This window comes from Lipotes vexillifer, unplaced genomic scaffold (genome assembly GCF_000442215.2).
Source record: "Lipotes vexillifer unplaced genomic scaffold, Lipotes_vexillifer_v1.1 scaffold240, whole genome shotgun sequence".
In the NCBI taxonomy this organism is placed as follows: domain Eukaryota; kingdom Metazoa; phylum Chordata; class Mammalia; order Artiodactyla; family Lipotidae; genus Lipotes; species Lipotes vexillifer.
In genome coordinates, this window is record NW_006797481.1 from 1,476,777 (window position 1) to 1,492,289 (window position 15,513).

The 15,513-nt window shown below is 36.3% G+C and overlaps 1 protein-coding gene across 1 annotated transcript in view; it reads right to left on the reverse strand.

The window, feature by feature from the left end:
- The window catches only part of WDR11 (WD repeat domain 11), a 60,594-nt gene that overhangs the window by 44,723 nt on the left and 358 nt on the right, over positions 1–15,513 (reverse strand). The window contains exons 2-8 of the mRNA XM_007469563.1: positions 14,506–14,617; positions 8,112–8,265; positions 6,972–7,145; positions 4,551–4,737; positions 1,633–1,798; positions 1,091–1,205; positions 34–229 (exon numbers count right to left, since the gene is read on the reverse strand). Of these exons, the coding sequence (XP_007469625.1) occupies positions 34–229; positions 1,091–1,205; positions 1,633–1,798; positions 4,551–4,737; positions 6,972–7,145; positions 8,112–8,265; positions 14,506–14,617 (1,104 nt within the window). The remainder of the gene's footprint in view (positions 1–33; positions 230–1,090; positions 1,206–1,632; positions 1,799–4,550; positions 4,738–6,971; positions 7,146–8,111; positions 8,266–14,505; positions 14,618–15,513) is intronic.

Genomic DNA, 15,513 nt, shown 5'->3' on the forward strand with positions numbered 1-15,513 from the left:
AAAACAAAAAAGAGAACCTATTGGTTCATTTACCTGTTCCGTGAATTTCGATTACAAATGGCAGACTTCAGTTCCCATATCATAACCCTGCCATCACTCACTATGAGGGCAGCTGCATTCTCATTGACAGGACAACACACCATACTGAAGGGACGGACAGTTTTTGTCACCCTGATTGCATCACACTGGCTTCGTAAATCATAGGTAAGCTCCTGGACAGGATCTGGATCTTAACAGAGTACAGTTTTCTTTTAAATATTAGAGAGCAACCATATCAATGTCACTGCTACTTGTTTTAATTTAAATAATACCTCAACCAAAAAGAATATCATCCCTTCACTAATGCAGAGTTTGTCAAAAATGGCTTCCCTGTTTACAATTACTAATTTCTTCAGGATACAAAGAAAATTTACTTAATGACCATCTACACCAAGTTTAATTTCCAAAATAACAATTATCAAAATAGTCTATTTAATATTTTTAAAATAAAGGAAATTCTTTGAAAAAGGATCAACAGTAATATATGATTAAATAATTAACAGTGCACTTGTAGCCCAACATAATTTACTGTGGCCTACAATAAGCCTGAAAATAATTATACTTTATAAAAGATGTGAAAGTCACTTTCACCTTTACATAGTACATCATTCCATAAAAACATTAGTTTTGTTCTCCAGGATAAGATTGAAACTGACAACTGAATGCCCTGGAGACTTATTAACCTATTACTTTACCATGGAAATCCTGAAGCAGAGAAGTCAAAGGGGTGTAATAATAAAGGTATATACAAGGTTGGACTTGTGCTAAAGAAATAATCACAAAAGATAACATCCACTTAGCTCACGGATATAATCAAGGAAGGATTACAAAATATTACTATCTTTGCAGCATACAAGAGGTGCACTGTTATAATACTCAGAGATTATCTTGGGCTTGGGTTTTTTTATGCCTCATGTTATAACCATATTCTACTTTCTTAAGGCAAGGATTATTATTAACTCCATGCTTTGGTAAGTATTTGCCACAAGAAGCTTTATAAAATAATTCTGAAGAAAAATATAATTAACATTATTGTGAGATATAAACTCACCTGGTTCTTCATTTGAAGTGGTGAAAATACTATTGTAAGATCTTCGAACACGTAAGGTTATACAACCATTTTCATGTAGGCAAAATAAACCATCACGCTGAAAGCAGGGTATTACCTTTAAATAGATGATGTATTTGTTTTTAAAAACAATAGATTTTAAAAGTATATACGGTGAGATTCATAAACTCATATCTAGAGAATATGGGCGGAAAAACCCCCAAAACACAAAAATACACATATAATCCCCTAGTTTTAAAACTAAATGAACATTTAAAATATCCATCAATAATCCTAAAACAATCTGTCTTTATCCATGTAACTTAAATAGTTCAGTACATATCTCCAGATCAGTCAGAAGAATTTCTAGGGTTAAATCAAACCAATCTAAAGTGCAGAAAAATAAGAAATGTAAAATAACATTGTTAATCTTTAAATAAACAGAAAAAAGAGAAAGTGAGACCAAGGACTTTTGCAAAATTATGGTTTTTCTCTATATAATTCATAAACAACTTTTGGTAATATAATTTATAAGTTGTAGGTACCTGCAGAAATGGAACTCCTGTTCGTTCTATTGCAATCACACCCACTGTCTGATTCACCTCAAGGTCAAGGATTAAAATCTCTCGAGGATAGAGTAGCAACATGTGATTCCTTTTGGAAGGCAGGTATGCCAACTGAAGGCAATCATTGAGGGTTATGAATTCAGCACTGAAAAAAGTAAACATTTACTTCAGGCACCAAGAAATGAGTCAGACTCACAAATGAATTTATTCATGAAACAGAAACAGACTGAGAGAAGCAGAAAACAAACTTATGGTTACCAAAGGGGGAAGGAGGCAGGGGAGGGGTAAATTAAGCGTTTGGGATTAGCAGACACAAACTACTATATATAAAACAGACAAACAACAAGGTCCTACTGTGTAGCACAGGGAACTAGATTCAATATCCTGTAATAAACTATAATGGAAAAGAATCTGAAAAAGAACATGTAATATAATACATATAACTGAATCACTTTGCTGTACACCAGAAACTAACACAGCATTGTAAATTAACCATAATTCAATTTTAAAAAATGAGTCAGACCTTATTCATGTCAGAAAAAGCTAAAAAAGGACTGAATTTTGTACTTTCCACATAATAACTGTCAATGAGAATGTACAACTGTTTCCTGAAATGACCAACATGGGCTAGCATCTAAAAATTAGATCTCTTCTTTGTGCCAAAATCCAAATTACGACAATGATACTGTATAGGTCGGACAGAGACATGTTTCTGAATATGTGAAAATGTAAAGTAGTAAGTCTGTGGTATGAGATGGTCAGTGACAATACTATATGGCATTCTTAAGACAGTAGTTTTATTTTTATTTTGTAATTAGAAGTACTAGACAGACTGCTGAAATGAAGCCTCAAGACTAAAACATAAAGCACGTAGGGCAGTCAGGGCTAGGCAACTGGATCAGGAGTCACTGCACTATCTGCACGGCTTGGGCGAGGAAGGCACTTCCTCTACTCCGCCTTCATTCTCTTTTCAGCTGTCTTAAAGCTTTCTTGAAACAAAGCTTGGTACTTTATTCACTTACCACAGCATTTTCTTCTGTGTAAATAAAAGAGATGAAATGATATGAGGATTATAAAGACTGTTAGAGAGACTCAAAACTCATTTTAGTAAGTTGTGATTGTGGTATATATTTAATCACAACTTTATTTTATAATAAATTTATATTTAATATATTTTAGTAGGAATGGGCATACAATTACGTACCTTTTTTCTTACACAACAATTTTATTAAAAGGTTTTGAAACTTAAAATAAACTTAGATTAGAAGACTAGAGACAGGGATGTGGATTGCATTAAAATCCTGGCTCAAAAAATAAAAAAAATTAAAAAAATTAAAAAAAAAAAATCCTGGCTCTGCACTTCCTAGCTGGGTGAGCTTAAGTAGCATATTTAAAACAATATGAGACTCAGCTTCCTCATTTATAATGTGGGCACAGTACTACTGCCCAGGATTGTAGCAAGATTATATGTAATAATGTATGTGAAAGTACCCAGAGTAGTTCTATTTGAAGGGATAAATAATGCATTTCCCCAGTACTCAAGATGAACATATGATTCACATGACAGAAAATATAATGTATATAAATCATAACTTATAAAACTATGCAGGCAAAAAATAATTATTTATGATACAGAATCAATGCAAAGTAAATAAAAAGTTCTCAAGATATTTAAGGAGTAATCTTAAATTATTTCAGCACAGGGTGAGGGATAAATTAGTGAATTTAATCAGCCTATGGTTTACTATATAAAAATGATATTTACATATAAATTCAGAATGTATTTGTAGAGCAATTTGTATTTTACATTTTTTAGGTAATTACCAACAAAGTCTAGATAGAATAATCTTAGCATATTAAAAATAAAAGCTTTTAAAAAATGAATGCCAGGGCTTCCCTGGTGGCGCAGTGGTTGAGAGTCCACCTGCCGATGCAGGGGACACAGGTTCGTGCCCTGGTCCGGGAAGATCCCACATGCCGCGGAGCGGCTGGGCCCGTGAGCCATGGCCGCTGAGCCTGCGCGTCCGGAGCCTGTGCTCCGCAACGGGAGAGGCCACAGCAGTGAGAGGCCCATGTACCTCGGGGGGAAAAAAAAAAAAAAGAATGCCAAAAAAACTACCAAAGCAATAAAAATATAAGAACTACCATATCACTAGGAAAAAGACAGAAATCTATTTTTAATGCATAAAATTGGTTCTTTGAAATAAAATTGTACTCAGTTGAAATTTCTGAAATAAACAATAATAGCTAGCCTTTACCAAAAGAATGCTTATTGAGTATCAGACACTATGTTCAGTACTTAAGCTATTGCACCTATTAATCCTTACAACCCTAAGAAATCCTTTCAAACACTATCTTAGAGATTGGGAGAGTGAAATTTGAGCAAGATTAAATTATACTTTGAGTCACAGAGCTACAGCTTCCCTTAGAATCTTGGCCCTTAACCAGTATGGGAAACATCTTTACATGCATGAGAAAAACACCTATATTTTATTGGCTAATGAGATTACACAGCATTTAAGTCAGGAAAATGTATTTAAAATGAAAATCCAGCTTTTGTCCCCCAATTTTTAATGTGTTCAGTGGCCAGAATTTTAGAATCTTTATCTCTTATTTTCAGAAGTCAAAACTTTTCATGTGTCAAAATCAAAGGGGGATGTTTACCACATTACTGGAAACAAAGGAGCCACGTTAATGCTAAATCTCTTCTTAGGGGAAGAAACAAAAAACATTTTTCCTCTTATAAATTCAAAATTACAAACAAGAAAGGGTAACATGAAGAAGAAAATTAATCCTAGTACATCCTCCAAAAATGATGTTTTCATGAACAGCTGATAACTACATAAATGGTGAATAAATAAATGAATGTTGCTGTTAGTTTTACACTTGTAACTTACCTAGGTTTCTCTTGAGTGATTAAGATTTTCACTTTATTAAGAGCCTTCTTGGCCCCTGTGGCTGCAGCCAGCTTGCTGTGAGCTGGGCTGGAGTGTGGGCTGGATATGTACACTTTTTTCCCAGGGCCTGAGGGTGGCTTGGATGGAGAGAAGTCTGAGATGAATACAATGCCCTCACTGGTGAGTACTGTATTGAGAGAAGCAAAACTCTAATTAAAGTTTAATCAAGTATAGCATAGAGTTTTATTCCAATACAATTTTGAGAGCAAGGTAATGATAATTTTAATAATATAGAACTGGCAGTGTTATGCAGTCATAACGTTAACGGGAATGTTCTCCAAGTTAAAGTGAAACTGGTGGTCCATTACAATTCATCAGGGGCCTCCAAGCTCAGCATTCCAAATTAATGTTTTATATTAAAAAGATACCAGAAGGTTACTGGCAGAAAGAACAAATGTTTGTTCTTCCAAATATATTCAGTGCATGGACTTTCATTAAAGACCTTTCCTCATTATATCCCATAACTTCAAAATCCAAAGACTTTCAGAATATAAAATTAACAGAAGAAATAAAAAATCCCATATGTAAGAGGCTCTGCATACCACACTTGGTAAGTTCAAATATCTGACTTGATGATACTAATTTTTCATCATTATCATGAGCTACTCAGTCTAAATATATTTCCTTTTTCTTCTTGCGTATCAAATTGAACCTCGGGATGTGTAAAGAGTGTTTTTTTTCTCTTTACATCTAGAGTAAAAGTAAAGTGCCAACAGCAGTTTACTAAGTGTACAGGAAACGGAAATATTCAAGGAGGCAGCACCACATTTAACAATACAAATTATGCCTTTTTATGAATGAAAAAATAATCCCCCTCAAAACGGGCTGACTAATACTAATACATATCTGATTATAAAAGTCGTATCTATCCTGGCAATCAGCAAGGCTGCTTTAAACACAGGGAACAAAGCAGCATTCAAGAATCATGACAACCCCAGCACATTCAATGAGCAAATTAAAGATGTTAGGTCAACTGATGCTTTGAAATATATAGTACTTTCATCAACCAAATTACAGAGATGCAGTATATTAGCCTGAAGCCTTGTCTCCTTTCAGATTATAGAAGTCACCCTTCAAGGTCCCAGTCATTCCCCTTCTTTTGTGATGCCCTCACTCCCTGACGCTGCCAGCTAGGCCAGCCCTCCTCTGTGCTCCCACAGCACTGCATTTCACAGCAAACTAGTGAGTGAATGAGTGAGTGTACACATACGTTCATATACACACATTTATACATACGAAGCCTAAACACATTGTATTGCAATTATTTATGCAGCTGTGTTTCCCATTTTAATTTCTACTTGTCTGTCCTACTCTCCCTCCATCAACTCACACATACACCTACTCTCCCTCCATGAACTCACACTCCTCAATAAATGTTGGTGGATACATGTTAGAATTTTGAGTCATTCAAATCCACGGAAAATATTCTTTACCACAGTTAATCCCCTTACCTCTTTCAAGTCGTTGATCAATTATCAAAATGAAGCCTACTTTGACCACTTTATCTAATAAAACAACTTGCCCACTCCCATTCCCCCACTCCCTTTACCTTGTTTTACTTTTTTATACCACTTATAACCTCTTAATATATTATAATTTATTAATTCATTATGTTCATAGTTTACAATCTGACTCTCCCTCACTAGAATGCAAACTTTATGAAGGAAGGAATTCTTGCCTTGGTTCACTGACATATTCCAGGTTCCCAGAACACTCCTGGCATATAACAATAGCTCAAGAAATATCTGTTGGATAACTGAATAAAAAATATTTTCTACATAATTTAGTCACAAAAATATCTGTCTAGAATCTGATTTTTAGATCAGTAGCTCAGTAAAATATCAAAAGCACATTGGGAAAAACAGCCTCCACGAGAAAAAAAATCCCTTGGGCTTGGTCTTTTCCTGACATGCATCTGTTTATGGCACTCAAAATATATGGCATGAATTAAAACAATTTTTTAAAAAGGAAGAAATGAATTTGACCACAGACTAAATGAAACCCTTGACTCAGGTTCTTTCGATGTTCCTAGAAAAAAATTTAATTAAGTCTGAATTAGAGTAACACAGCTACTCTCTTTCTCTGACTAATCTAATTCTGTTCACAAATTCCACACAGTGAAGGTCTGGCTTGCTGATTTAAATTTCTAACCATCACAGTATCTCTAATAAGAGCTGAAAATATATGAACTAGATGTGTTTCTCATTTTAACATTCTAGGTGTATGAAGGGTGTGTGTGTGTGTGTGTGTGTGTGTGTGTGTGTGTGTGTGTGTGTGTGTGTGTGTGTGTGTGTGTGTGTAGCATTAACCATATATGTTACAAACACCTCAACTCATTTTCCACAAGAAACTAGTACTCACAAGTTAAATGTGAGGGATCAAAAGGATCAAAAGAAAAAGAAAGAATGTTATCTGCATAGCTCTTCTTCCAGAGTTTGGTGCCAGTATCTGCATTCCAGAGCACAATATAATTTGGTGGATGGATAGCAAGCAATAAATCTCGGGAAGCATCTTGATTCCATAACCACTGAACATCTGTAAAGACCAGAAAAATAAAGGCAAAATTCAGAAATCACCCACTTCAAATTACTTGTCTAATGTGTCCTTGATATCTAGTTGTGTGTGTGTGTATGTGTGTGTGTTAACATAATCCTTAAAATCTTAACTACCCCCCCTTCAATGTTGCATATATGTGTCAGGATTGATAGGAAAAGCTAATTTTATATAAAAATGAGCTGTCTGGACATTAGAATCTAGAGGTCAAAATTTCCAAGTAATCTGAAATATTACTTCAAAGAAAATACAAAGCAATTTACACTATTCATTATTTAAAACTTTATGTCAAAGACTGTCCTAGCCATGATCAATGTCAGACTCTCCTAATGTTTTTGTGGAATTACTTAATGGGACTTTACAGAATTTCATGTTTTTCCATAACAATAAAGAGGATAAGGATCTAGTTCAATAGTACAGTAAGTACTTGATAAGTATTTTTTAAATAGTCATTTAAAAGATTCATTCAGTCAAGAGAGCCACTCAGTCAAAGCCTGAAGAGCCCAGGAATACTGTATTGATTATAGGTCAGTAACATAAGCAAGCAAACAAATGATCTATATGAAAATGAGAAAAAAATGTTATCTCTATTAAGAGAAAGTAAGCACTGAGGGCTAATTCAAAAGAGCAGTTCGGGCAAGCTTACTTATATTATAGCTTACATTTACAAGACTGTTTACAGCAGCTTAATTTTTCTCATCATGCTCAACTGAGGGCAAGACTGAAATTAATGCATTTTACCAAAGCACAAATCAACTGAGATTTGAGGAAATAAGCCCAGAAGCATATTGATAAGGAAAAGAAAGCTAGATTCGGATCAGCAGAACAGGCTAAACACAATCAAGAGTTAACTGAGAAGTGATGAAATTTAAACGAAAGGGAAAAACCAACCACTCTAAGAGTAAGTGTATTAATACAGACGCTTGGCGGAGTACAGACTTTCCTCACCCTGAATAGGCTTGGCATGCTCTTGGATCTCACACTGAGCTACTCCTGCTGCTACATCCCAAACGATGATCTTTCCATTGACATCAGCAGAAGCTAAGCGCAAGGAATATGGCGAGCCAATATTATGGTGATAATTTTCCCTGGCCCATTTAACCTAGTATCAAGAAGAAATCAAATCAAGTAAATACTTGCACTGGATGAAACTATACATAATTTTCATAAAATGCCAACTGGAACCCAAACTACATTCTACACTAATATTATAAAAATAGGAAACTAGGCAACCCTCCTACACTGTTGGTGGGAATATAAATTGGTACAGCCACTATGGAGAACAGTATGGAGGTTTAAAAAACTAAAAATAGAACTACCGTATGATCCAGCAATCCCACTCCTGGGCATACACCCAGAGAAAACCATAATTCAAAAAGATACATGCACCCCAATGTTCATTGCAGCACTATTTACAATACGCAGGACATGAAAGCAAACTAAATGTCCCTCAATGGAGAAATGGATAAAAATGTGGTACATACATACAATGGAATATTAGTCATCCATAAAAAAGAACAAAATAATGCCATTTATAGCAACATGAATGGACCCAGACATTATCATACTGAGTGAAGTAAGTCAGGTACAGAAAGACCAATATCATATGATATTGCTTATATGCGGAATCTTTAAAAAAGGGTACAAATGAGCTTATTTACAAAACAGAAGTAGAGTCGCGAATATAGTAAACAAACTTATGATTACCAAGGGATGAGGGCAGGGGGAGGGATAAATTGGGAGATTGGGATTGACATTTACACACTACCATATATAAAATAGATAACTAATAAGAACCTGCTGCGCAGCACAGGGAACTCTACTTAATACTCTGTAATGGGCTATATGGGAAAAGAACCTAAAAAAAAAAAGTGGATATGTGTGTATGTATAACTGATTCATTTTGCTGTATAGCAGAAACTAACACAACATTGTAAATCAACTATACTCCAATAAAAATTTTTAAAAAAGGAAACTAGCTCCCATCTTGCAAGTCAGACATTTTTATTATTTGATATTTTTAAAAAGTTGCAATTAAAATATTTTTGAAAACATCACAATGTTTCTGCCTTTAAAATATGAAAAATTATGCACAACCTTAATAATATGGGGAATTCAGGTAAAAAAACTCCAGAATACCATATCTTAAAATGGTATGATCATTGGTATATCATTTGATCATAGTAATAACCATAAAACCTAATTCTGACATAACATGTAAAATCCTAAATTGCTAAGCAGAATCTTTTCCTGCATTCTATTCTTCTAATTAAAAGGAGACAACTTATAGCTACAAAAACCTTGCAAAGGAAAAAACAAAAGCAAACAAAAACTCTGGCTATCCCTCTCATAAAACTGGAAAATAACGTTAACAGTTTTTTCTCTAAAAAACGAATTTGTGCATCACAGTTTTAGTAATATCATTAAGAATAGTTTTTTTAAAAAATAAAAAACACAAGAATCCCGGCACAAAATCAAGAAATTAACTGAGCATCGAATACTGGCAAAGTAAGGAATAAAACAGAGTCCTTACTCTGAGCCAAGGCCTTCCCTAGACACAACCTCCCCTCCCCTCTAGCTCAGCATCCTACTTGCTTACTTCAGAACATTTCCCACACAATACTTTGTAATTATTCTGTTTACTTTCTTTTGACCTATCACCAACCCTATCACCAATCCCACTCCATAGGGCAGGATCACCAAGGCCTCGCTCACATTTCTATCCCCCAGCCTTAACACAGTGCCTGCAGCTGACGTTCGAGTATGTGTTCAATAAACGAACTTAACACCACAGACTCTTCAAATATATACCTATGTAGACATATGTACACAGACACACAGATGTGTGTATTTATAAGTAAGCACTCATAGAAAATGCTAGGTTAGGGAAGCAGGCTAACCAATTCCAACAGCCTTCATGAAAAAGATGGAAACAAAAAGTTTTCTGAACTCCAGTGTTAAATAAGCCTTAGGTTTCTACTCCAACACATCTTTTCCTCAGGCAAGAATTTTTTTAATAAAATGTGTGCGTAGGCATATATATATGCATATATGTTTGAATGTGTATACACGTATATTCACATGTATGAATGTATGTATACTCTCCCTCCTCATTATTTGCAGATTCTTTATTTGTGAATTTGCTTACTCGCTAAAATGTATTTGTGATTTTATTTGCGAAATCAGTATTCGCAGTGCTTTTGCAGTCATTCATGGACATGTGCAGGGTAGTGAAAAATCTGAGTCACTCAACATGCAACCGCATCCCAGCTGTGGTTGAATGAGGCACTCTTGTTCCAGTTCTCATAATGTAAACAAATGTCTTTTCTGAGGTCTATTAAGTACCATGATTTTTGCATTTTTGTGCTTCTTGTTGACGATTTCACTGTTTAAAATGGTCCTCAAGCACAGCAGTGAAGTGCTCTCTAGTGCTCCTAAGCACAAGAAGTTGTGACATGCCTTACTGAAAAAAGACACGTGAAATAACCTTTGTCCAGGCATGAATTATAGTGCTATCAGTCATGAGCTCAATGATAATAAATCAACAATATATAATAAATGTCTTTTAACAGAAACACATGAAAAACAAGGTTATGTATCAATCAGTTGATGAAAATATTGTGACTAAAGGCTCACTCGGAACCACACCGTGTATTTCCCCAAGGAGCCATCAATGTTTCAGTATATGTTAAGTCAGTGTTTGCAACAACTTTACAGAATAAAACTACCATGGATAAGAATTATTGTTGTGTGTGTCTGTGTGTGAGTGTGTAGTACCTGAATTCCATCTTTGTTAATGTCAAGCAGTGTACATATTAAAAAAAAAAAATCAGACCTACTAGAGAATGGATCTGAGGACACGGGGAGGGGGAAGGGTAAGCTGGCACAAAGTGAGAGAGTGGTAGTGTATATATGGACATATATACACTACCAAATGTAAAATAGATACCTAGCGAGAAGCAGCCACATAGCACAGGAGGATCAGCTCGGTGCTTTGTGACCACCTAGAGGGGTGGGATAGGGAGGGTGGGAGGGAGGGAGATGCAAGAGGGAAGAGATATGGGGATATATGTATATGTATAACTGATTCACTTTGTTATAAAGCAGAAACCAACACACCATTGTAAAGCAATTATACTCCAACAAAAATGTTAAAAAAAATCACCTAAACACAGCATAATCAAACTGCTGAAAATCAAGATAAGGAGATGAGATGAGAAAAGATACAATGCATACAGAGAAACAAAGACAAAAATTTCTCATTAAAAATTACCCAAGCTGGGAGATAGTCGAGTGATAGCTTTAAAGCACTACAAGAAAAAAAAGAAAAAGAAAAAAAAAAAACTGGTGAAATAATTTCTCAGCCAAATAAAAGCTGAAAGGATCAACCAATATCAGATACGTGCCTCAAGGACTTAAAAGTAAATTCTTCAGGCAAAAGGAATATGACGCCAGACTGAAACACAGATCTATACTAAGAAATGAAAACTCCAGAAATGCCAAAAAGACAGAAATGGGGGGGGGGGGGGGGGGGGGAGAATATATTTTTTCTCAAAAAAAAAAAACCCAAAAAACAAAACAAAAAAACCCCCTATACCTAACATCAGAATTGAATGAATGCTTTCCTCCTAGGCTCAGGAATAAGACAAGAGTATCCTCCCTCCACTTCTATTCATTGTAGTAGAGGTCCTAGTCAACACAATAGCACAAAGGAAAAGAAATAAAAGACACCAGATTATCAGTGAAAAACCCAAACTGTCATTATCTGAAGATAACATGATTGTCTATGTAAAACAACAACAAAAAAATCACCCAAATTACAATATCTAACAAGTTTAGCAAGATCACAAGATACATGTTAGTATTTAAAAAAAAAAAATCACCTGGGGCTTCCCTGGTGGCGCAGTGGTTGAGAGTCTGCCTGCCGATGCAGGGGACACGGGTTCGTGCCCCGGTCCAGGAAGATTCCCACATGCTGCGGAGCTGCTGGGCTCCTTCGCCATGGCCTCTGAGCCTGCGCGTCTGGAGCCTGTGCTCCGTCCGCAACGGGAGAGGCCACAACAGTGAGAAGCCCGCGTACCGCAAAAAAAATCACCTGTATTTTCCTCTACTTCACATTACATACAAAAATTAACTCAAAATGGATCTGAAATTTAAATATAAGAGCTAAAACCATACATTCTTAGATGGAAACAAAGGTGTACATCTTATTGACATTGGGAAGAGCAATGGTTCTTGGATACAGCAACAAAAGAAAAACATTATACCTACATCAAAATTTAAAACTTTTGTGCTTCATAGGGCACTATCAAAAAAGTGAAAGATGACTCACAGAATGAGGGAAGAAATTTGCCAACCATATATCTGATAAGGGACTTGTATCTAGAATACATAAAGAACTCTTACAACTCCAAAATTTTTAAAAATACAATTTTAAAATGGGCAAAGGAATGAACAGACACTTCTCAAAGAAGATATACAAATGGCCAAAAAACACATGGAAAGATGCTAAACATCATTAGCCATCAGGGAAATGCAAACCAAAACCAAAATGAGAACCACTTCATATCTGCTAGGATGGCTATAATCAAAAGGACATATAATAACAAGTGTTGTTCAGGATGAGGAGAAATTGGAGCCCTCGTACGCTGCTATAGGAATGTAAAATAGTGCAGCCTCTTTGGAAAATGGTCTGGCAGTTCCTCAAAAAGTTAAACATAGAGTTACCATGAGTCAGCAATTCTAATCCTAGGCATATACCCAAGAGAAATGAAAACATAGGTTCACACAAACAGACTGTGCACAAATGTTCACAGCCATATTATTCATAATACCTAAAAAGTGGGAAATACCCAAATGTCCATCAATAAATAAATGTTGTATATCATACAGTGGAATATTATTCAGCAATAAAAAGGAACAGTACTGACATATGCTACGGCATGGATGAACCTTGAAAACATTATTCTAGGTGAGAGAAGCTAGGCACATATTGTATCGTCTCATTTATTTGAAATGTCTAGAACAGACAAATCTACAGGACAGAAAGTAGATTAGTGGCTGCCTAGGGATGAAGGGGACAGGGAAAAGGCATGGATAGCAACTGCTAATGGGTACAGGGTTTCTTTTGGGGGTTATGAAACTGACTGTGGTGACAGCTACACAACTCTATGGATATACTGAAAGCCAGGGAATTGTATGCTTTAAATGGGTGAATTTAAATGGTATGAATATCTCAGTAAACCTGTTAACAATGAAAAAGACCCCAAATCTCTATCTCCAATTGTAACATCTCCCCTAAAATTTCAGATCAGTATAATTCAATTGCCCCAGGTGTCTCAGACTTTGCACGTTAGACACTTAAACTCACCGACTTCTCACACACCTCATCAAAGCAACACTGCCATTCAACTACTCAAACAGAAACCTTGGAGTCATTCTATTCTGACTCTCCCTTAAGATTGTTTACTATAAAGGCTATCAAGTTTACCTCTTAGCTCCTAAATGGAACTCCTTCACACCTCTGCTTTATTTTAGGCCCTAAGAATTTCCTGCCCAAATTACTGCAGTTCTCCTAAATGATCCCACTGCCTTGTCTTCCCTTTTTCCAACAGATCCTCCACTGCTGCCAGAATGAGTTTTTCTAAAATGCAAATATGATCATATCAATCTCCTACTTAAAAATCCAGATTCCTTCATAATCTTACAAACCTTTTGGGGCAGGTGAATTTCTCCAGCTGCCTTCTTTCATCACTCCTACATGTGTATCCCATCTTTTAGCCATCCTTACACATATTACTTCCCTTTGTGTATATCCTCCCTTTTTCCTGCAGTGCACCTCTCCCAATTTTCACTTGGCCAACTACTGTTTACAGTCCCTAAAATGAAAAGACTTCTGAGACCCTCCTCTGATCCCTAAAACGAGGTGACCTGTAGCTCCTTTGTCTTTCCACAGCATATTAGGCAGGTCTCACTTACCACACTGTATTTGTATGTTTTCTTTTCATTCTTCCTCACTAGCCAATGAATTGCTTGAGGGCTTTCATCTCTACATCCTTAGCACATGTTGGGTGCTCAAAATTCATGAGTGGTCCAGGACATGACAGAATTAAGTGTTTTCCACCAGCTTTGAAATGACCTAAGAACTAGCATTTTAGCTCATCTGAGCCATACTAGCTCATCCTGATGTGACATTATATATGGAAATACTAGGCTACCCCAAACAGACTGTCATACTTAAAACCTATTCAACATGTGTACATATGACTTACTGAGATTCTAGCGATATTTAAAACTTTAGAATAGACAATATATTATAGGGTCAAAGTGGGATCTGACTTACCTTGACAACATCAGCTTTATGTTTTTCTAAAACTTGAAGCGTTTGAGCAGTACTGGAATCAATCACTACCACCAGCGAATGACATCCATATGCAATTAAACCTTGCCAGCCCCTAACAAAAAGTGTTAAAATTTAAGTAAAAAGCAAAGCAAAGCAACTTCTCTCTTGCCAAGAGGCAGCCTAAATAAGTGAGAAATCTAACATGCACCACCATTAATAAAATTATTTAAGCCCAAGGCTAGTATTTTACATTATACCATTTAAATAAAATTTTTAAAAAGCTTGTTTAGTTTTTCTTTCAGATAAAAGAAGGTTCTGAGAGACATGCACGTAGAGCCGTGAAGACGTATAAAGCAACTCCTGTCGTCTATTTGTCTTTGAGGGCATATACCTTGTCTTATTCAACTTTTAATACTGAGCATCCACAAAGTGCGTGGGATCATGCTCCCCGGTATCTGTGATTAGCCCCGGTCCTTCCCACCAGATAAAAAGACAAACAGTGAACAGGAGGTTTCGGTACTCTTGCCAACATTCCCAGTAGCCAGAGCTACCGCAGTTTGCTTTATATTTGTCTAGTTGTTAATTCGCAGTGTCATTTTACAGTAAACCGATAAAGGTGAAATGAAGTGCCGGCGAGAGCACCGGAGCCTGGCACAGGGTCCGGCACACTGTTGAATGAATAAAGGTAAGAAACAGGGATGGAAGAGAAAGAAGACAAGAATGGGGACGAGAACGTGGTCGGGGTAATTGACATTGGGGAGAGGAGGCTGGAGACTGGAGAGAGGTTCAGAGACGGGGCTGGGAAGGTGAGGAAGGTGTGGGGGAAAAAAGCAAAGAGAAACAGATGGTAGAACGAGGGCGAATATATCCACACAGGGAAAGTTCCCACGTGGGGCATTTACAGCTCTTATAGTAACAACAAAAATCCAGCATTTAAATGAAAAACTCCAAGTGTGAGGGCGGCACCCAGTCTTTGCGAGGCCAAACTAAGCGCGGGGGGGGGGGGGC